Source organism: Plasmopara halstedii, assembly GCF_900000015.1.
Source record: "Plasmopara halstedii genome assembly, contig: Scaffold_444, whole genome shotgun sequence".
Taxonomy (NCBI): Eukaryota; Oomycota; class Peronosporomycetes; order Peronosporales; family Peronosporaceae; genus Plasmopara; species Plasmopara halstedii.
The window spans coordinates 351497-374549 of NW_020187364.1; the positions used below are offsets into that span (position 1 = coordinate 351497).

General features: G+C 43.8%; 5 protein-coding genes across 5 annotated transcripts; 4 read left to right on the plus strand and 1 right to left on the minus strand.

Annotated features, from left to right (window-relative positions):
* Positions 1 to 7405: 7405 nt before the first annotated feature.
* On the plus strand, positions 7406 to 9266 carry PHALS_10032 (gtpase-activating protein gyp1-like; the record flags this gene model as incomplete). Its single annotated transcript, XM_024725384.1, has 6 exons — positions 7406 to 7444; positions 7513 to 7754; positions 7823 to 8162; positions 8233 to 8436; positions 8514 to 8628; positions 8713 to 9266. 6 exons carry the CDS (start codon positions 7406 to 7408, stop codon positions 9264 to 9266), a joined length of 1494 nt encoding a protein of 497 aa, XP_024576166.1.
* A 660-nt stretch (positions 9267 to 9926) lies between these two features.
* PHALS_10033 (ca2 atpase) lies at positions 9927 to 13067 on the plus strand (the record flags this gene model as incomplete). The annotated part of the gene is made up of 1 exon (XM_024725385.1): positions 9927 to 13067. One exon carries the CDS (start codon positions 9927 to 9929, stop codon positions 13065 to 13067), a length of 3141 nt encoding a protein of 1046 aa, XP_024576167.1.
* A 1341-nt stretch (positions 13068 to 14408) lies between these two features.
* PHALS_10034 (uncharacterized protein) lies at positions 14409 to 15089 on the plus strand (the record flags this gene model as incomplete). The annotated part of the gene is made up of 1 exon (XM_024725386.1): positions 14409 to 15089. The coding sequence occupies one exon, from the start codon at positions 14409 to 14411 to the stop codon at positions 15087 to 15089; it is 681 nt and encodes a 226-aa protein (XP_024576168.1).
* A 213-nt stretch (positions 15090 to 15302) lies between these two features.
* Positions 15303 to 16617, plus strand: PHALS_10035 (actin related protein 2; the record flags this gene model as incomplete). The annotated part of the gene is made up of 3 exons (XM_024725387.1): positions 15303 to 15347; positions 15426 to 15539; positions 15607 to 16617. The coding sequence occupies 3 exons, from the start codon at positions 15303 to 15305 to the stop codon at positions 16615 to 16617; spliced, it is 1170 nt and encodes a 389-aa protein (XP_024576169.1).
* Positions 16618 to 16769: 152 nt separating this feature from the next.
* Positions 16770 to 21701, minus strand: PHALS_10036 (dicer-like 1; the record flags this gene model as incomplete). The annotated part of the gene is made up of 1 exon (XM_024725388.1): positions 16770 to 21701. The coding sequence occupies one exon, from the start codon at positions 21699 to 21701 to the stop codon at positions 16770 to 16772; it is 4932 nt and encodes a 1643-aa protein (XP_024576170.1).
* Positions 21702 to 23053: the final 1352 nt, after the last annotated feature.

The window sequence follows — 23053 nt, forward strand, 5'->3', positions numbered from 1 at the left end:
TTTTTAAAAGAAATCTAAAAAAGATAGACGAGTTGGATTTATAAAGTGCTCGAGCATGCAGGAGATTGTAATCATGGATAGAATTTTGTATACATCATATATTTATCTTGAACTGATACAATTTATTTTGTTCTATCACCCATTAATTAAAGTAATAAATATTGCTTTGTACTATGAGAAGATCCTGGCCTCGTATTCTAGATTATGCATATGAGCCCACCATCTGTGCGCTTTTGTGTGCGGACTCCACGAGTAAAGGTTTCTTTGTGCGAGGTGTCACAGCGAAGCCATTGAACTTATTAACACTTGTCGTCAATTATGCATCGAAGCATGAAAAAAATGACTCCTCTACAAGGATAGAGCACCTATTCCATTTCGAATCAACAAGACTATCTTTACAAACTATTTAGCATTCTTGAGAACGCGCTGGTGAATACAACGTCGATAAAAGCAATTGACATCTACAAAGTTATTGAGTACAATATCGCTTCTGTTAAGTGTGAAAGACTTTCGATGCAAAAATGGCAATGTCTCATCCTTTTGACACGATAAATTACACGACCATGAGAGCGATAAGCGTCGCGCTTGCATCTTTAAACTAGCGAGAATGAGCACCGTCGTCAATGATGGTATATCCAACCTGGAATGCTCTCACCCAACATATGCCGCGAGTTTTTGCATGGCCTAATTGACCTGACTGAGTGCGGCCTAACTTCGTGTCTATCCACCAAAGAGATAGAATCTTGCTATATAATGTCCAAGAGTTGCAAGCTCATATGACCGTGATACTGGCTAACCATTTTTTGATTTTCCGTAGTCACGGAGGCTTCTTTGCAGATTTAATTTGCACGAAAAGACTCTATACGCATCAGGGTCTTTTACGAACGCAATAAGCAGCGCATAAAATATAAAACACGAGCTCCATTTGTTAAGGTCGGTAAATGTACTGAAGACGGGGTCTCTGTGAGCTTAGCAGATGCATTATATCTCAGCCAACAATTGCGAATGAAACAAATCATTCTTCTCTGCACATTGGCGCCTTGGTGTCTGCAGTAGTGGAACCAAGCCTTTAAGGAAGCGGTACTCTCCAAGAGAAGCAGTGGTTATAGCCCGGACATCTTGGCCATAAAGAAGACCATGAAAGGCCTGATATCAGAACATTTTACATCTATACAGACACAAACCGCTGTTAAAATCAGCAAGGTATTTGCAAGAAAGTTGAGTATATGCCACGCGCGGAGACAATATGTGTGCGTTTCGCGACAAGGCTATGCGTGAGATTAAATATCAAAACTCGACATTTTAAACTCTGATCGCGTAAATGCTTTTGGGCCTTAGGCTTAAATTTACAATATCAGGTTATATGTTCATTGTCTCGCTGCTAGCTAAGGATCAATTGTAAAACAATAACCATGGTGCCACTGATCAATTTCTTCGTAGCGATTAAGGCAGTCCTTAGCTAAAAGGCTTGAGCCTTTTGAGGCTCAGATACGAAGCAGTGACAGTACATGGAATCATTAGAAACATTTTATCATATTCTGTCACTAGCCTTGAAGTAGGATCAAACGACAAGGGCAGCATATAGGAAAATCTAAATACATGTATAACTACTAACTACCCAGCTACATACCGTATTTTTGTTTGAGTGACGTCACACCATACCCATCTCGTGTGAAACACACCCCTGTTACCAAGGTACGTGTCACCCCGTTGCACGGGGTCTCCATGCCAAATTCAGGCTACTGTAAGTCGCGAGTAGATAACCTGGCTCGCTTTTTTAAAAGCGACATATTCTTGTCAGGATATGTACGTACGCTGTGTCTGCAATACTAAGTGACGTATGAACTGTGCAAATAATCAAAGATGCAAATTCTCTCCTCACATATTGCAGAAGTAATTGCGGTGTGGTATTGAAATTCTGTTCTTACCTAGGTAGAAGCCCGTGGAAAGATTTTTCCCTGAAACATGCACACAGAATCTACAAGATGCTCAAAACATGGAGTCAATACTGATAGCATCAAAGTAGAATATAATCTCACCATTTGGCATAGCTGAGTCTAATCTCTTGATCGTTAGGCGACGTGCGGCTCGGCTATCCTTACGAGTCCTAAGATGCAGCACCAAGTCACAAACATTTTGAGCGCTTACATACGTGCTACGGCATTTATAATTAAGTCAGACGCATCGGTTGGCCGCGACGACAACGGTAATTGCACTTAGATGTTCGTCACGGTGTTAGCAGCTACGATATCAAGTCACATGCATTTAAGCGCTTCTAGACCCCAAGATTGGCATGTTTGCCTTGCGATTGGCCTGACTCCCAAAATCAAATACTACTTAACACGCTAGTAATTGTCTTCAAGAGAAAAAATGGACACTCCTTCTGTGTGATCTACAAGGCAGATTTAACTGGAGATAAATGATACTACCACTCGGCGCCGGTCTGTGTGACTTACTGCAAGTGGCAAACTGTTATTCCGACCAGCATATAATAGTATGCTTCAGGAGTAAACAACAATTTGAAAAAATGTGCTATGACATGGGCGCCGTGTACAGCATTTCTGGCATTGTCGGTGCGTACTACGAATTGCAAGGTGATTGCCCTAAAACCGCCAAAACATCATGATGTAGAAGTGCCTGATTCTGTTGCTTATGCTGTTTAATGCACCCACAGCATTCATCACTATAATGATATTTCGTCCTACGCAGAACTGCTTTTACGTATATATTCTTAATTGTTGTGCAGAGCACGTAAATGTATGTGATAAAGTTGTATTCATCTGCTTTCTTGAATCTGGCGGGCTCCTAATTTGAAATGCTTCACAGGAAAGCATGGTGTTCCGGTAGACACTACAAATCATGGAAATAGTCGATTTTCTGTTGCCGCTACCACAGAAGCATTTGGAAAACTAGCTGGGCTTTGAAACAACTAAATTGACATGGGGCCACTCACCAATCTCTTTAGAAAGGATGCACGAGTGGTGGTGGAGCATAATTTTTGAAGCAACTTTCCAGGCTGTAATTGAAAAGCCTTATGTGCTTTGAGGCTGGATCTTTTAGATCCAACAAATCATTTTCAGTCCCTTTGCTTTATATAAAATGTGAGTTTACATTTCATTGTGCGCGTTGTCACGTTTGATCACCGTTAGCTTGCAAAGGAGAGCTATTATCTTAAAAAACTAATTTTGTCTTGAAGTATGCTCTTGTCAAGTTCAGGATAACCAATTCAGCTGGAAGCCGTACATGACCACATGTATCATGCGGCCATTAAATATGGCGACATCATCGCCACAAATCTATTCAAGAATGCAGGAATAGTATTGTTCCTTATCAAATATACATTCGAGTTATTCAGACTGGTTGAGTAAATGCGCTTTCACGCTGCTCAGGTAGATCATAATTTTAGTCACACATGTGCCAACAAGCATTATGATGCGACTTGAAGAAACACAAGATACGTGAGACACTTGATGCTTCTTTTACAAATTCATCAGACGAAAAGAGCAGTGAGCTATGTACGCTCGTGTGAAATATGTCTAAAGATATAATTTCCTGCGGCATGTTTTGGCATCATGAGACAGCTACCCAATTCCGACAAAGTGCAGACAGTAGGACACCGTCGTGGATGAGCTCCAATAACGACTATTAGGCAAAGTTCTGAACCAACCCGGCTACCCTGTGACAGCTGTCCCGGATAGCGACCCGAGTTTCAGTTCAGAATCTGAAGTATTTTATTCAAGGTAAACTCGTGAGCTGCGAGTCGCACGTTATAAACGAAGGACAAATTAACTGTGCGTAATAATAAAATGGATCTATTAGTAGTCTCGATCTAATTGATTTAAATTAGGTACTTTACGAAACGTAGCAAAAAGTAACGGCGATAGTTGTCGGAGTCGTTCTCGGTTTCGCCCCTGGTAGAATTCATTTGTCAACGCGGACTCTGAGGGTAAACGCTTTTTCTGCGTACAATGCTTGTCGCTTCGTTGCGTTTTGCATTGCTTGTCGTCAATTTCACGACAGAGTCATGTAAAGACAGAACCCGATGCGAGGTTTGAGCTTGAAATATTTAAAAACCTGAACCTAGGATAATACGACCAGCTTAACAGTCGTCGTCACTCTTGGACCTAGTGGTATAAGAAACAGGAGGCCAAAGTGCTAAAGACGAATCGTTGGCCTGCAACTGCTTACGAGCTTTGAAAATACGCTACTGGGACACGTTCAGTAGCGCCACAGCCGGGCGCCGGTAGTAAAAGATATGCTCAAAACCACGAGACCGCTGATATTCAGCATTTGGCCTTAAGAACTATATTTCTTTCCGGATGGGGGGGAATTGAAAATAGAACATGGAATTGGCCTTGAATGCTGAGGATGCAAACTCTTCGGACGCGCCAATGACAATGGAACCAGCGATGCTCAAAAGGAAAATATAAATCTTTGACTTCTGAGCAGCTACACGTGATCAAACTTTTCAATTGCGGCTGTACAAAGTATTCGCTCCTCGGGGTCACATTCTCTCGCGATTCCAGTAGCCACCGGGCGCCTATTGAGTAAATTGGGTTCAAGTGCATCTTGTTAAGGTCGTGATAAATGAAACAAAGCCCTACAAGGAGCGAACTTTATAAAAGAGGTGGAGCTCATAATCCCACGGTTGTTGAGAATTCCTCTTAATGTCCGGAGCAGTTTGAACCCGTGGTTATTCTGATAGTTCCAGGGTATCGTGCAAGTACGTACGATATACGACTGCCGCAAACAGTTGAAATTACGCGGAGGAATATCATATGCCATTACCGTGTGTACTGTGACGGTTAAACCAGTAAAAAGATCGAAGGTTCTGTAGAACCGTCAGGTGATGTTAAAAGACTTCGATACCGTTACACTTTGTACCTCGATTCGACATATGATCTGATTCTAAGCATGGCGTGGCCAGGGTACTACGAGCCAAATGGCGATTTTATTCGCTAATAGATTGATCGGTGTAGTCCTAGGGGTTGTAAGGATCTTCCCACTACCTCCGACGAAAGCTCTATCGAAGCTGTGAGAATTCAACATCGGGAATGTACCTGAAATTGCAAGACAGTGGCGATTGAAATGATGCGATTGGTACCCATCAAAGAGCTAAGACCATATCCACCATATAAAATCTGTCATTTATGACGGTTGCAGAGCGCTATGCGCGAGGTGACAATCTTAAAGGATCATACGAACTTTCTATTATTTGTTGATATTTTATAACTATTTGGTGACGAGAAATCTACTGCGCGCGTGATCCTTTGTTTAATTGTGTGTCAAGAAATTTACTTAATTACCGGAACAAATATTGCGTCACGTGGCAGTACCCCTTACCGCGAGGTAAGTGTGACGTGATTGACGCCTTCTCCTGTGCAAAGCTCAAGGAGGTTAAGGGAATCCTACAAATCTAATATATATAATCAAGGGTGTACTGAGGTTAAACCTCCGCCTGATGTATCACACAGAATGTTTGTGAGCTCATAGAAGATGTCACATATGAAAGTGGGGATACCATACTTTAACACCTTTGTTATGAATTCTCTCAATCCATACAAAAGGTACACAATTGTAACAATTGTACATTTTGTAATGGCTAAATGCAGCTCATTACATCATCTCCTTGTAATAGTCAAAACTATTTAATTCTTGCGCCTACCTTGTGTAGCTGCTCCCTTTTCGATCCAGCGAAGCGATTGAATGAACAAGCCAACTTGAGAACATTCCTCGCCAAAGCGGTTAAGAAAGGTTTCAGAAATCGCTGACTTTGATCATCAACCGATATAAAAACAAGAAACTCTGCATGAAATGTTTCTTTTGTCGGCGTCGGATTAACAATCAAGATGTTCCGAACCAGACCATTGCATCTAAGCTGGACTCTTGGCGGACGTTTGCTCGCCTTGAGAATGAGAAGAAGATAAAGCGTCTATTTCGCCGAGTCGGCGCGAGCAGAAATCAAATAATATCGGAGCAAGACCCAGCTCTGGTTGTCATAATATTGCCTATTGCATCACTACAAGCATAATTCGTTGCTGCTGACCATGTCGGGGGAATCGATGGGTAGCCGCGCCACCGAACTCTGCAGAAGCGCTGATATTCTACTAGTTTGTCATGCCTTCCTTATAGTGTAGAGCAAAGTTGTAGAGCTCATCGAGCCATTCACTGTAATAAATGAGGAGTGTACCACCGTACACAGCGAGGAATATTTCGTGTAAATTGCAAAGCGATCCCCTCCGAGCAAGAATACACGAAACTTATCTTCAGAAGCTCTTTGTCATAACTGGATACTTCCGTTCCGCGGGCCGGAATCGTCATGGCCGATACAATACAACTGGCTCTCGGCCCTCATCAGCCTGTTGCATCGTTGCAAAACACATCGTATAGTCACTTGCGCTGCAGTCCACATGAAAAGGATTGTCGTTATTTGCAATTGCAAAGAAGGAGCCTTCACCACGTCGTCAAATATCGCCTGCTGATCTTCTGACCATTTTCACTCAACATTATTTTTTAAAACAGCCTTTAGGGGCTGTACAAACGCTGCATTGTTGCGCGTGTATTTGTGCAAATAGTTTGCCAAGCCCAGCCATTGTATCAGTTGTTTCACGTTCTCAGTGATATGCTGTGGGAATGGTTGGTACAAGGTTCGAAGCTCGCTCCCGCAACTTTTAACAGAATGATCACAAACCTTCTTCTTCCGTTTTAGTGTATTTGCACTGAGCTGTTTAGTCGATGCATTCGTTTATAGTGAGAAAGCTGTTGAATAGTCTGATATCGACGTTCATCTTGATCAACTTCGTCAGGTCTTTCAAGTCATATGAGAGAGTAAAATCTATGCTAAACCGAAAAAGTTTATATCTTCTCCACCTATTTCCTCGTTCTCGGTTGCTTTGTGGGCAAGGATGGATCCAAAGAAAGTCAAAGCTTGGCCAGTGCCAAGAGGTACTGAATGTAGTTAGTGGTGTATCATTTATGTGCATTCGTTCTTACCGAAACCATCTATTAGATCGGTAGCACTAAGGGGAATACACAGCTAACTACTAAATCAAGCATTATATCCTTGCGTGGGATTGAAGACTGCGCTAGTACGGTTGCGTCATTTAGCTTATTGAACGCAAGAAGAAGAGCGAAGAAATCTAAAACTAAATATTCGAACCAAAGTGTATTTACAAAAATATCATAAGCGCCTATTGGTGTCCACCACACCACACCTGCCAGCTTCTTACATCAAACGGTCGGCCGTGCGTGGAACCTGGTCGCACTCGTGTACGTACATGTCTTGACGCGTGGATGAAGCTGTTGTTGTCTTTACCTCCCGTCTTAAATCTACTTATTTACGTATGCTTGTTAAAACTTGTGATGCAGTTGAGCACCGAGATATCAGCAGCTACAGCTCTGAGCGATGGAAGCTTCAACAAACAGTTTATCTAGTGACGATATGGTGCGTCTGGTAGCTACTAGTGCTGTGGTGTGATGATTAATCCTTGTATTTCGTTATCGTGACGTCAGTCTCCTCCACAAGAAACGACATCAAATCCTTTTAAAACTGTATTGCATAAATTTGCTCAGAAGAAAAAGGAACGTGCCGGAGCTATAAATCTTAACAATACAGCACAATCGAGTTTTTTCTCGCGAGGAAAAAGCAAAACAGCGGCACAGCAAAAACCACAAGTATTATCGGGGTCTGTGAAGGAAGTAGTTACAGGCCAATTACCGCCAGTGTGGGCGACGCCGTCACCAGCACCTTCTAGGTGCGTATATAAGTGGTGCGAGCACAAGCAAATGAAAGCTTTTAAGTGTCTCGTTTTTTTTACGACAGGATACTATCATCCTCTCTCGACTCGGTCTCTCCGCGCATACGAAGTGTGTCAGTGGGTAGCGATAGTGAAGACATGACTATTAAATCACTAAACCTTCACAATCGGAATCATCACTCCTTGCATGAAGATGAGATTGAACAAGAGACGGATGAGATTTCACATCGAGAGGAGACCGCAGTCACTTCTGGTATACCGTCACGCAACGCATCGGGGAATTTACGCTACACGCAATTTGAGCGATTATTGGCAAAGGAAGTCGTCGATATAGACCAACTTCGCAAGCTCAGCTGGGGTGGCATTCCTACTAATTATCGACCAACAGTCTGGCGACTATTATTGGTATGTGGGTTGTATTTTAAGCAAAGTTCACTGAATATGAAGACGGACATGTTAATCGTACGTGATGTAGGGCTATATGCCGTCTAAAAAAGATCGACGCGAGGCAATGTTGAAGCGAAAGCGTCAAGAATACGTTGAACTGCTCCAACAATATTATTATATCCCAGATACGGATCGGGGAACACGAGAGCAAACGACCTTGCGGCAAATTCTTGTTGATATACCACGCACTAATGCTGATGTACGACTTTTCCAAAATGAGCGCATACATCAAGTAAGCGATATTATATGATACTCGTACGTTTTTGAATTGGATTGACGGAAACCGTTCGATTGCGGCGCGTGATGTAGTCGATGGAGCGCGTTCTCTACATTTGGGCAATCCGACACCCTGCGAGTGGCTACGTGCAGGGTATCAATGACCTCATGACGCCGTTTCTGGTTGTTTTTCTTTCCGCTTTCATCGGTAAGTGCACCTTTTTGCAAGCTATACATAAGAGCTAATGTGCTGTAGCTTATTACCGAAATTGCTTTTTGTGTTGATGCACAGATGATCCACAAATGTGTGATTTGTCTAGCGTATCGGATGAAACTTTACAAATTATAGAAGCAGACAGTTATTGGTGCTTAACAAAACTTCTTGATGACATTCAAGATCACTACACATTTGCTCAACCGGGTCTTCAGCGTATGGTGCAGCGTATGGAGGAACTTGTTCACAGATGCGATTCAGATCTTTTTGAGCATATTGTGGAACGGGAGAATGTCCAATTTGTGCAGTTTGCGTTTCGCTGGATGAATTGTTTATTGATGCGCGAGCTCCCATTGGATGGGATCGTCCGTATCTGGGATACTTATCTTTGTGAAGACTCGGGCTTTGAGAGCTTTCATGTATACGTTTGCGCTGCCATTCTGATGACATTTGGAGACAAACTCAAAACGTTGGAATTTCAAGACCTAGTTCTCTTTTTGCAAAGTCTTCCGACAAAAGATTGGGTGGAAAACGAGATTGAGCCTCTTCTTTCACGCGCTTTTATCTTGCAAACCTACTTTGCCGACGCCCCGAGTCACCTTTCATCACAAGCTGCTCAACAGGAAATGTAGCTTAAACCAGTTGAGCAAGTCAATAAAGAGTACTTTAGTATCTAGTTATTATTGTGTTGTAATTATTATTATAGTTACTACAGTTTATAATATAGTATTTTATTTAAAAATCGTTATGTTTTCCCAGAAACTTACTGAGTTTTTTAGCACAATTTTGGGGTGAGTGTGCGCTTGCGATAGCATCGAACAAACCCATAATTTGTAATCTTTTATAATAAAAAGTTGGTCGACATTTCACTAAAATCATGAAGCACTGATACTCACACGGTCTTGTATTGTAACAAGAGTGCTGCTCACTCTTCGTTTCGACGCACTTGGTTATCCCGACCATATATCAACACTCATGTCTTACCACTATCTTGCCGACCAACTCACAAAGCTCACAAATAAGCTTATGCATTTAAAACCTCAGAGATTGTAGTTACAATGATGACAGCTAGAGGAGTTACGACGCAATTGTTCACATCAAATAGTGTTGATACAATCATAAAGATGGCGAGTTATAATTCCGATGCAATTGTGTATGTGTTTTTTTCTATTTTCTTTAAATCCCTTACAATCCGATCATCTCTTTATACAGGTGCTACGACCGATCTTTTGCTTTGCCACGCGGCACACCAGTAGGAGAAAAAAAGTTTGACGGGAAATCGCTAGGAAGATATGGCGGACGACGGCTTTCGTTGTGAGCTTGAAACGCCTGAAGCCGTGCTTAAGCACTTGAATGTAACGGAAGAGAAGGGTCTGAGCACTGATGAAGTAGAAAAACGTAGAGCTGTGCATGGTTATAACGAGCTGGATAAGGAAGAGGGCACGCCTCTTTGGAAGCTTGTGCTGGAACAGTTTGACGATGCATTAGTGAAAATTCTTCTTGGTGCTGCCATTGTATCATTTGTACTCGCTGTATTTGAAGATGGAGGCGAGGAAGGCATTGGTGCTTTTGTAGAGCCGCTTGTAATTCTTGTGATTCTTGTACTCAATGCTATTGTTGGAGTGTGGCAGGAGTCGAATGCTGAGGCTGCACTGGAAGCTTTAAAAGATTTACAATCCGAGAATGCACGTGTTATGCGTAACGGAGAGATGGTTACGATACCTGCGCGGGAGCTCGTACCTGGTGATGTAGTTGAGATCCGTGTGGGTGACAAAGTACCTGCAGATTTACGTCTACTTTCTATGAAAACAACAGCTATTCGTGTGGAACAGGCCCAAATGACGGGAGAGTCTACGTCCGTAAATAAGGGCATCGATGCATTGCCTCCAGGCACTGAGAACATCATACAGGCTAAGACAAATATGCTCTTTGCTGCTACAGTCGTCGTGAATGGATTAGGATCGGGCGTTGTAACGGAAATTGGTATGAAGACGGAAATTGGTAAGATCCAGCAATCAGTTCAAGACGCTTCAAAAGACGAAGAAGACACACCCTTGACCAAAAAACTTGATGAATTTGGTGAATTATTGTCCAAAGTTATTGCTGTCGTTTGCATTGTCGTATGGATAATCAACTACAAAAACTTTTTTGACCCAATGCACGGTTCGGTTCTCAAAGGATGTATTTATTACTTTAAAATTGCAGTTGCATTGGCTGTCGCTGCTATTCCCGAGGGTCTTCCAGCTGTCATTACGACATGTTTGGCACTTGGAACTCGGAAAATGGCGAAAAAAAATGCGATTGTGCGCAAATTGCCCTCTGTGGAGACTTTGGGATGTACGACTGTAATATGTTCAGATAAAACAGGCACATTGACGACTAATGAAATGTCATGTGTGACTTTTTCGCACCTTGGTATGACTGAGACGGAGCTTGTGACGTACGATGTGGAAGGACATACGTATGCTCCAGTGGGCAAGATTGAAGGAGCACCACTAGGTCAATATAAGGCTGTGATGTCCCTTGCGACGGTTTGTTCGCTTTGTAACGAGTCTGCTATCGAATATCGCGATGGCAAGTACGTCAGGATTGGTGAGCCAACTGAAGCGGCACTCAAAGTGCTGGTCGAAAAAATTGGTTTCCCGCATGAAAAAGCGAAACAGGCAGAAATGGAATCGCTACGTGCGACAGATCCGGCTAAAGCAGCTCAGTTTTGCAACAATTTTTGGGCCGAACAGAACAAAAAATTGGCCGTGCTAGAGTTTTCGCGGGATCGTAAGTCAATGTCGGTGCTTTGTGCCAAGTCCAATGTGTTGTCGCAACGCGCAACTAGGTCGACAACGTCACAGCAAAACGTGCTACTTGTTAAAGGCGCTCCTGAAGGTTTAATTGATCGTTGCACCCACGTGGAGCTGGGCGATGGCACGGTCAAGCCGTTGACAGATGCTGTTCGTCAGGTCTTGATAACTCAAGTATCGAGTTTGGCGCGCAAGTCATTACGTTGTCTTGCTTTGGCAAAGAAGGAAGACGTTGGAGAGTTGGGATCGTACGACGGAGATCGGCATCATCCGGCACACAAGAAGCTGGAACGTACAGAGAATTTTGCCGCGATTGAGTCAGGCTTAACGTTTATTGGACTAGTAAGCATGCTTGACCCTCCTCGTCCTGAGGTTCGCCCGATGATTGGAATGTGCCACACTGCTGGCATTCGTGTGATCTGCATCACAGGAGACAACAAACTAACAGCGGAAAGTATTTGTCACAAGATTGGCATATTTAAGGATGGTGATGACTTGTCGACACGATCGTTTACAGGTGCTGAGTTTTTTGCTTTGCCTCTAGAGAAGCGTAACGCATATTTGTCAGCTGCTCACGGTTTGGTCTTTTCTCGCACGGAACCCAAGCACAAACAGCAATTGGTTAAGTTGCTGAAGCAGCTTGGCGAAGTGACGGCAATGACTGGTGATGGTGTGAATGATGCGCCTGCTTTGAAACAGGCTGATATTGGTATTGCCATGGGAATTACCGGTACTGAGGTTGCCAAAGAGGCGTCAGACATGGTACTTGCCGATGATAATTTCGCAACAATCGTCGCTGCTGTTGAAGAAGGACGTGCCATTTACAACAATATGCAAGCGTTTATTCGCTACTTGATTTCGTCGAACATTGGTGAAGTAGCTGCAATTTTCTTAACGGCAGCTTTCGGACTACCGGAAGGTTTAGTCCCTGTGCAGCTTTTGTGGGTGAACCTTGTGACAGATGGCCCTCCGGCTACGGCTTTGGGCTTTAATCCACCTGACGCTGATATCATGAAAAAACCACCTCGTCGTAGTGATGATGCCTTAATTACGGGCTGGGTATTTTTGCGATACATGATTGTCGGCATCTACGTAGGCTTTGCTTGTGTTGGTGTGTTCGCGTACTGGTACATGTACTACGAAGCGTCAGGAGATGGCCACACGCTTATCACGTTTGACCAGTTGACACATTGGACGAAGTGTCACGAATGGGAGAATTTCACGGTTAACAATTTTGACGGCATGGACTTTTCGTCGGACCCTTGCCAGTACTTCACTGACGGTAAGAAGACAGCATCGACGCTGTCTTTGTCAGTATTAGTGGCAATTGAGATGTTCAATGCTTTAAATGCGCTCTCAGAAGACGGAAGTCTAATCACGATGCCACCGTGGGCAAATCCGTACTTGATTATCGCCATGTTTGTATCGTTTGCCATGCACTTTGTGATTCTTTACGTGGACGTACTTGCGAACACATTTAGTGTAATCCCACTCGACATGAAGGAGTGGCTTGTAGTGCTGGCGTTTTCAATGCCAGTTATTCTCATTGACGAAGTGTTAAAGTTCATTGGTCGCCGTATGCACGCGCGCGAGCTAAAGCAACGTATGGACGAGTGGGAAAAGAAAAGTCAGTAGACAACACACTATAGTTGAAAGATCCTGGCGTGACCGATTTGACTGCGATGTAGACGAAATAGAGTTGGCTTCAAGTTGCAAAGTGGTAGTTATTTCCGATTGACTTGTAGCATTTTGCTCTCGCGTCGATTTAGCTCGAATCTTGTTAATGATGCATGCATGAGACGGCAGTACTAGAATAAGTCACAGAAAATAAACGGCTCTTAAACACCTTTTGAAATATTTTAAGAACATCTCGAGCGATAGATTTAAAGTTCTTTAGCAACACAAATCGTAGATAAATTCAAAGATTGTGACATATATAATCACTTCAAGGAGAATAGGCAGGTGCATTGAGACAACTACTGCTCATCGTGCGTCAGTTTCAATCCAAACTAATTCGCCATGTCGCCTCACCACTTAGCGCTTGACTTGTTCGGGCATTTATTGAAGCAAAGTTCAAAATGGCTGATTGATTAGTTAGCAATCTAGGCGGAATTTAATAACGTTATGATTTCAAAGTTGTGAAGCATAGACAACGAGCTAATTTCACTTGCTAAGCCTTATGAGACATAAAAATTTTTTACACTTCAGCCGTTTACAAAAAGACCATTTAATGGTCTTTTTGTAAACGGCTGAAGTGCTCTTTTTTGGTAATCATCAAATTGCAGCGGTCAAAAGTATCAGCAGTTTATCCTGATTTGTCGCGTAGAGGTAGCTTCGTGTAGAAAGGAAAAGATGCAGCGACCAGATGCGCCAACAGCCAATCAGTTGAAACGCGGCTAACTATTGAAAATCTTTTCTTCTTTCTAAGAAGAAGCATCGCACCAAAATGATTATAGGGATGTGTATGATTCTGAAAAATATACCGTATAGACAAAACGGCTGTGATAGTAATGCATTGCACATGCTCTCAGTTATAGACGTAATTGTAGTTATTAAATAATCGAATAAAGATTAGTCTATATATAATCCAGTAAATGTTAAGACGTCTCTGCATGAATATACGTGATAAAATCATAGTATTAGCTCAGATTTTTGATAAAAAACAACAAAAAAGAATATGAAATTCACTTTGTGTGAAAATGCACAAAACCCTCGGAAAAACGTTATCGTCGCATTGCTTTGACAAAGCATCTCCTTCCTCGCACGCCAGCATATTGCTCATCAGATTAGATAATTAAGGTACCAGTTGGTGCCCCTCAGCTGACCTCGAAATAAGAGGTTTTTGCATGGTATTATTTGAGATATTGTAAACTAAAACAAAATTACAAAATGCAATATGATTTAAAAAGCTTTCGTAATACTCTACATACAGTATCTCTCTTCCACGCCCTTTCTCCCTATAAAGCACGCGGATAAATGGCTCAGTTGTCAATTTGGGAGCTTTCGCGTACGTTTATCAAGAGCTCCGTACGTCGTGAAGCGTTGAAACTGCTGCATTTGGACACCAAGAAGGATCCAATGGCTAACGATCGCCACAGCAGCTTTCACCCTTTTCATCTCAACCTCAACATGCAAGCACGCACTAGCAAGTCGATGGATGACGGAAGTCGTTTGCGTAAACTCATGTCGTTGAGCTATCTGGGCGGTAAATTGCGTGGCATTTTCCAGCGCGATCTTCGAGACACAATAATGTGTGATGAAGACGAAGCGATACCGCGTAGAAGCAAGCGCAATATTTATGATATTATCCACCAAAACGACGACACGACGCACTTTGACCACTTGGCCAAGTTTAGTGATTGCATGCCCTGCGATCGTCCTAAGGCTTTATCTACTAGCGCATTGATGCTCGTCGGAAGCAATGAGCCCAGCAAAGAGCAGCGCTGGTGTACCAACTGTTCTAAAGGATTTCAACGTGGTCTCAGTCGCTTTGATCAGTACTGTGGGCTGGACTGCAAGACAGCGCATCGCATGCGTCAAGCCTCCCACTATCTCACTCCTCAATCACCATCTTTAGTATCAGAAGAGATGATTGCCGTGCGGGCAGCGGCACTGCGTCCACCGCCGCGCTATACGATTCGATCTGCCACCACTTAGTGGTACGAGATAGAGCATTATGCTGTGTATTATAGGGAAAGACCCCCATAATGTTATTAAGTAACCTATTGTAAACAAGTTTAAGCACTATCAGGATATCTTAAGAGTACGATTCATGTCTATGTAACGGTACACTGTACCGATTACGGGGGGTTGTCGGCACGTTCCGAGTCAGATTGCCAGCTCGCGACTTTGGACGTAAAGAACGTTGCGATGGTGGCCGCTAACAAAATCGTGGTGTGCGATAATGGCACGGGGGTGCGTTGATCAAATTAATTGCAATACAGCACAGTAATTTAACTTACTCCTTTGAATCTGATGCTCCATAAAACACAGTTTGTCAAGGCAGGTTTTGCCGCTGAGAATTTTCCCAAAGCCATTTTTCCGTCCCTTGTTGGACGACCCGTGCTGCGCGCAGAGGAAGCAGTGCAGACGGACATTTTGCTCAAAGTACGACTGAAAAATTATCCATTTAGTGTCCAATACGAAGCTAAGGATAAGTGATTGCGTACTGCAGGATATCATGTTCGGCGATGAGGCTGCAGCCGTACGGTCGAATCTTGAGATCACATATCCAGTTGAAAATGGTATTGTTAAAAATTGGGATGACATGGAAAAACTATGGGATTATACGTTTAAAGAGCGTCTAGCGATTGACCCCAAAGGCCACCGGATTCTACTTACCGAGCCGCCACTGAATCCCAAGCGCAATCGCGAGAAGCTTGTCGAAACCATGTTTGAAAAATATGGGTTTGAAGGCTGCAACATCACGACGCAGGCCATGTTGACTTTGTACGCGCAGGGTATTACCACAGGTGTAGTCATTGACACGGGCGACGGTGTCACACACGTTGTTCCAGTGTATCAGGGGTATGTACCGCAACATTTGATATGCCGTTTAGACGTCGCTGGCCGCCACATTACCAACTATCTCATTAAGCTCATGCTACTTCGCGGATATCCTCTGAACCGCACGGCTGACTTTGAGACGGCCCGTCAAATCAAGGAAAAATGGTGTTATGTGGCTTACGACACGGCCACCGAGCGCAAATTGGCTTTGGAAACAACTATTCTCGAAGAATCGTATGAATTGCCGGACGGTCGCGTGGTGCGACTGGGTCGTGAACGCTTTGAGGCTCCAGAAGCTCTATTTAATCCGAGTTTAATTGACGTTGAAGGCGCCGGACTGAGCGACATGGTGTTTGACATGTGCATGAAGGCAGACATTGATCTGCGTACGGAATTCTTCAAGAACGTCGTGCTCTCGGGTGGCTCTAGTATGTACCCGGGTCTACCCAGTCGTCTGGAAAAGGATATTAAACAGCGATACCTCAATGACGTACTTAAGGGTGACAAAAGTCGCCTTAGCAAGTTTCGCTTGCGAATTAATGACCCTCCTCGTCGCAAACACTTGGTATTCCAAGGTGGTAGTGTGCTCGCTGATGTCATGAAGGACAATGATGCATTTTGGTTGCTTAAAAAAGAGTACGATGAACAGGGTTTGCGTATTCTTGACAAGCTGCAGTAAATTTCAGTACCAAGAAAATGAGTACGATTAGATGCTGATGTTGTTGATACACCTGTCAACTTTGGAAACCTCTTGGTCAATCCGTTTGAAAAAGTAGAGAGACCCTGAGAAAATGAACTATTTGTTTTGACCTGAGAAGGGTAATCGTATCTTCATTCGTCTTCGTCATCACTCGAAAACATTAAGTCTTCCATCAACTCATCACCATCATTGCCGATTGCTAATCCACTTTCATGACAAACATAAGCGTATGCATCTTCTCCCACAGTGTCTAGTAGTGGCCCCATGAACACATCACGGACAAGCTGCAGATCTCGTCCGGAGTCTAAGAACACAGCTGCAACAAGCGCTTCAAACACGTCTGCAAACATCTTAGGCAGCGAGTGATTGTTGCCACCGTTTGGAACACTTTGGCCCTTTGTCTTAACTTTTCGTGTTACGTCGACGGCTTCGAATGCAGGACTCAAACCTGTATTTGTTTCAAACCGTGCGTACTTTCGTTCAATATTGGAAACGCGATCCATTGTCTCTCGGTCGATCCGAACGGCTCCAGCAAAGATGCACTCATCGACACCAAAACATGCCAGCGCTGTTTTACCTAGCGCATCGTTCGATACCGTTGCACTCTTCCACTGCGATAGTGACCCTGGAAGCCATTTATCGTACATCAAAAAGGCGTATGACAGCGTTAAATACTCGATCAACGCGTCGCCCAGGTACTCCAGCCGCTCGTAGTTGCCCTTCCATACCATTTTTTTATTTTTCTGTGTTCGCGATTTCATCTCATTACTGTTGTTATCCATAACCTCATCAGCTTCACTAGCAACCATTTGGTCGATATGCAAGACAAGCTGACCAACTGACGGGTGCGTAACAGCCTCCAACAAAAGGCGTTTGTTACAAAAAGTGTACTTTAAACGCTGCTGGAGAAGCGCAAGTCGCTTTGGGAGGTCTTCAAATTGTGGTGCTCTGATGTTAATGCTTAAAAGATGCTGCTCTCCTCCGTGTGACGTCATTGTCGCATCGTATAGTTCGTTGGGAAAACAATCCGGATAAAATGGCCGTGCGAAGGTGAAAGATGGATTTTCGAGGACGCTAACTCCAATCCATTTAAGAAAATAGCGAGCACCCTTTTCTCCTTGACCGACCAAATATGCGCCAGTAATAGCTTCAAGAACATCAGCGATCCACTTTGCTGGTGCTATTACCGGCTCAGGCGTCTTACCCATACACGATGGCTTCCAACACTGAAAAGGATGCTGTTCTACTTCGGCTGGGTACATGATGTAGTGATGCAAACGAGCTGCGAGTGCAAATTCGTTAAGTCGGTCATTACGAATTATATCCCGACGAAGCTGCGTAAGTTGCCCCTCCTGAATAATATCTTTATGCTGCGCATACATATACCACGAGGTCTCAAGTTTGAGAAAGGTGTCCCCTAGTATTTCCAAGCGCTCATATGCAGGTTTTGTAGTCGCGTCATCTAGCAATGACATGTCGAGCTCCAAACCAATTTTTCCCATGAGGTGGGAGATTTGACATTTGCGTTCAAACTCAAACAAAAGTGGAACTAGCCCCATCGCGTCGAAGAAACGAGTTTTCGAAAGCCGCAATCGCGATGTGTACTGCGGGATTAGATAGCGTTCATTGAATTTAGCTTTCATTTGTGCAATACTTTCTTCTTCGTTATTACGCTGCATAACTCTGCGAATAATAGGTACAATGGGAGGGGTTTGTATGCCATAAATTAGCGGCTGGTCCGAATCGGCTTCTTCGAGCTGTTGACGAGTATGCCAACGACCAAGAATTGGATTTCCAGGCGTTGACTTTCCTTTTTTGAGGTGAGTCACCCAACTTTGATCATCTGCCAGATATTCTTTGCGGATATCATCAACAGTACGATTCGATAATTCTTGTACAACGTAGCTGACGTTTAGGCGATGCGTTGGTACGCAAATCCACTCAGTAATTTCATTATCCTTAGCGCAACTGGTAGGCAATGGCCATAAGGGCTCAAGTAATGGTTTTCCAATAATATCACGGACACAAACCCAGTCCAGTGACACCGTTGTCGATTGCTTCGATTCGTCCGATACGCTTGGTACAACCAGATACCCCTTGTCATTTTGTTCCGAGAATTCATTCCACACATTTTCACTCGCAGCGTCTACGTCACGCACTGCGTCTTGTACTCCCATACAGACAAGCCGCATGACTACTAAATGAAAGTGTAGCACTTCTTGAAGCTCCTGCTTCGTTAATGTAAGCTTTATGGGTTGCTTTGCTAAAGTAATCGGCTGGATTTCAGGCGACATCACGCCACTTATTGCGAAGTCGTAGCGCCAGCCCGTATTAGTGTTTCCAGTATATAACTCGTTAGTCGCCAAGATAGCGTAATTTGCACCACTTAGTCCGTATAAACACATTGTAGTTGACCACTCTTCTCCTTCTTCAATGCAACTAGCAGCTTCTTGCGAAAGGCTCCGAATAGGGCGTAGACTCAACTCACGCGCACTTACTGGTGGTAAGTCATAGGATGACTGTGTCGAAAGATCTTTCAGCTGAGGCTGAAGAGTTGCTATATCTTCTTTCTCTCCAAGAACAATCGTATCATCGGTAGTGCACTCGCTGTTGCTCATTTCGGGCTGTCCGTCATCTTCATGAATAGTACTTATTTGGTCATCCAGAAGTTTGGACCGGAAGTATCGGTCCAACAACCCCTTTTTGAGCAGTTCTTGAACGGCTTTGAAAGCGACAATACCCTTGGCTTCTTCTAGACTTGAAACTTGATGCGAATGAAGCTGTTTCTTAATGCCGAGGGCACCTGGTAGTTTGAGTGTAGCAGAATATTGAAATCGCGTGTCCTGCACGATATCGGTTTCATCTTCACCATTAGAGATTTTGCCTCCGCTCTTATCTCTAGCTCGCTGGTTTGCCTCGCTTTTAAGATCGTCAATCTTGTCAGTCAGCTTTGCATTATACTTCAAAAGCTTCTTTTTTGCCTTTTTCAGTGACGGAGCCATGCGATTCACAATAGAAATTCGCCTGATAATATACTGTGGGCGGCGGTCGTACGTGTCCAAGCCAGGAAGCGTATCACAAAATTTACTTAAGCACGATACGCTATTTGCCACATTCATTATCGCTTTAGTGTCATGATTGACAATTTCGTATTGGTTTGTAACAGATTGTGCTCGTTTTAAAATCATCGAACGTCGCCTTTCGACTTCCAGTGACGCCAATGTAGAATCCGCTGAGTCTGGTGTAGACTGAGAGGAGAATCTCTGAATGCTGCTGCAATCATGACTTGCTGCTGCATGAGTAGTAGTGGTATTAGCTTGGATATTTTCATTCTCCAGCTGAATAAATTCCTGCATTTTACGAACGAGTCCTTCAAAGTTTTTCCGAGCCAGCATCGTGTCCTCCGTAATGTATTTAATTAAGCCTTTCGAGTTATCTGCGCGTTTGCAAAATTCGTATAACTTGTTGGGTTCCAGCAATTCATTCATTATAACCACAAGATCACAAGGAGGTGGAGCCATGCGCATTTTCTGCGAGCTATTCGAAACTGAGGTGGTCACCATTATTTTTGTTTTGTAGCTAGTAAACATTTGCATCACTTTCAGAAACGAGGAGAAGCGCAACGCTCCAGATATACGAGCGTTGCTACTGCCAAGCATGCAGCAACTAGGTGGCAAGTTTAAATCGGACAGTAAAGCTGTCAAGTACTCAGCTACGACGCGGCAGTGACACCGTCGTTCAAGAAACACCCAAGCTCGGACATCCTGCTTCCCTATGGCATTACTAAAACGATTTCGCACTATCTCAGCGCTCTTTAATAGCCGCGGTGTCGCCTCATGCGTCCCACAAATTTTTGCTTGTGCAGATAGCCAAGACAACACTTTCAATACCGGGCGAATTTTTTCCTTAGTGCGCTCTTCCAGCTCCACATCAACCCCAATAAATCGTTCAATTAGCCGTTCAGTTTTCGTTCCAGCCAATTTGCTGACGTTGCTAATGCTACTGCCAGTTTCTGACCTCCCCAGTTCACTTGCGTCTTCCTCGACCTCTTCACCTTCTGAATCACTCATTGAGTCACACTTTGCTATTTTTTCATCCATCTCATCGTTTTCATCGTCTTGTTTGCGTTTCTTACGACTATTTACATTGTCCGGGTCGAGTACAATGCACGCCTGTAAATTTGCCTGCAGTTCCAGCTCGATAAACTTCCACAAACACCATTTTCCCAGATGTTCTTTTACCGCTTCAGCATCCTGAATGAAACGATTAACCTTGTCCTGTTTTTTGCGCTCATCGTATATCGCGGCGGAATTTCCCAGCTCAAGCTCTAATCGAAAGATACGTAGCAAATCGACTTTTTTAGAGTTTTCACCGAGTAAAAAATCCCTTACACAGACTGCATCATCTTTTTTCAAAGATTTGAACACTTCGCAATGTAATGGTGGAAATGCTGGCTCAGCAGACGTAGAGGGCAAAACTGGCAGCACATTTAATACGTGTATATGGCGAAGCAATGGATTTGTCACTGGGTTCCAGTCCATCTTAGACGCTGGCAGCCGTGACGTCGCAAAGATTCGTAGCGTCGTGGCGGTCGGTAACTCTTCTATAAGGTCCGTCAGAAGCCTAAAAAACGATGGCAACTCGGCATGGACAAGATCCCAATTTTCAACAACAAGAAAATCTACACTTGCAAGCGTCAAGATGCCTTTGCGCAGCGCTTCTTGAAGCACCAGGGGTGACAAGACCGCGATCTGGCCGCGAGCAGCTTGAAATTGATTCCGGGCGAATGCACCGTCCTCTATCCACAAACTTGACTTCTCTGCATCACTACAAAGCACACGGAATCCACACATTCTCGCTAGCTGCGTCTGTAAAGTTAAGCGACCTAAAGGCGATGCGGCAATTGCTAGAGCGTGAAGCTGTGGACTAGAGGCTGCGGACTCGCAAAGCAATGTGCAGCTTGCAAATGTCTTGCCCACCGACTGAGAGCTACTCACCAGCACGCTGCGGTGGCGCGCTACTGCCACGATCTCTCGTTGATGCTCCCATAGCGAAGTGTCCATGATCGAAGTTTTGTGGATGCGGAATGCAAATATCCGCGAAACTATTGATACGCATAATAATAGTTGTAGTAAGGTTAGATTATTAATGCAAAATTTCTTAAGAGATCAACTTAATACGGCAAGTTCCATTAATAAATTACAGCATTCGCTGATGCTACTGTCTCGACAAAGCCAGCGTATTATCTACCAAGGTGATCTATCGACACACTGATCTACATTCAATTCACCAAGCTGCTAGAATTAATGTAGAGTGCTGCCGGTCCACTTTATATTCGCTATCACACTGGATGTTATGCAACGGAAAGAGAATAACGCAGTCAACTTCACATTGTGGTGTCTTTGTGGGCTTGAGTAAGACTATTTGGTTGTATAGAATATACACTCGATATCGTGATGCTGCTAATTTCTTAAAGAAGACGAGGGTGTAGTTGGACTGGTATGCTGTATATGTAATCAATCGACTGCGCAAATGAAGAATGTGAAGATTGGAATATCAGACCGAGATATGATGACAGAGCCAAGGTATAAATCGGTGTGAGCATCGACGGGGTTGCCATTAGGCTGAAATCATATCTTGTCTGCTCTGCCAGGTTTAGAGACCGATCTCTGGCTCAAGTGGTTTGTAACTTGGTCTGGGACTGGGAGGTACCTGGTTCGATACCTATTGGATATGAATCGAGGACGCCGGAGATAAAGTGGATGAGCAATCACATCCCTGTGGTGCGACTGCCCTGCCAAGCCCCCAATTGGGTGTGTGACAGTTGGGTGGGAGGAGGTCCCACTGACCGAAAAAGCCTAATAGTGTAACGAGGAGTACGAAACTCGGTCCCAAAACGGATCGGTTAGCTACCAGCATTTTGCCCTTGAGAGAACTTAATCCTCGCATGTGAGTTCCGGTAGCTGAAATCTCTGTGTGACGTTTAGAGAAGAAAAGAGATTCTTCTTCTCACCATCGTCGTAGTCAATGTCGTATGTGCCGTTCAAACAACACTAAGAGATCACACCCGGATAAAAATGCCCTTGTACGAAAGATCTTCGACTCAAACTGCAGCGGGACTGCCATAGCTCATTCGTTTAGAGGAAGCTTCATGAAGCTTGGTGACGTTCGTTCTCAACTTATAACCAATACGAGTGTAGCGGATCGCAATCCAGTTACTCCAAAAGTAATTACAACCTTAACCTAAGGCTAATTAGCTCTTCTGTTAAAACGTAAAGACATTTCTCGGTTTTGTTTGCGGCAAAGCCGCCTATATCTAAATCTATAGGGTGTTCTATCGATTTAGTAAAACCCCAATTGAATGTGTAACTACTGGCTTTCCAGCCACGTACTGACTTCTTGTATAAGCGTATCC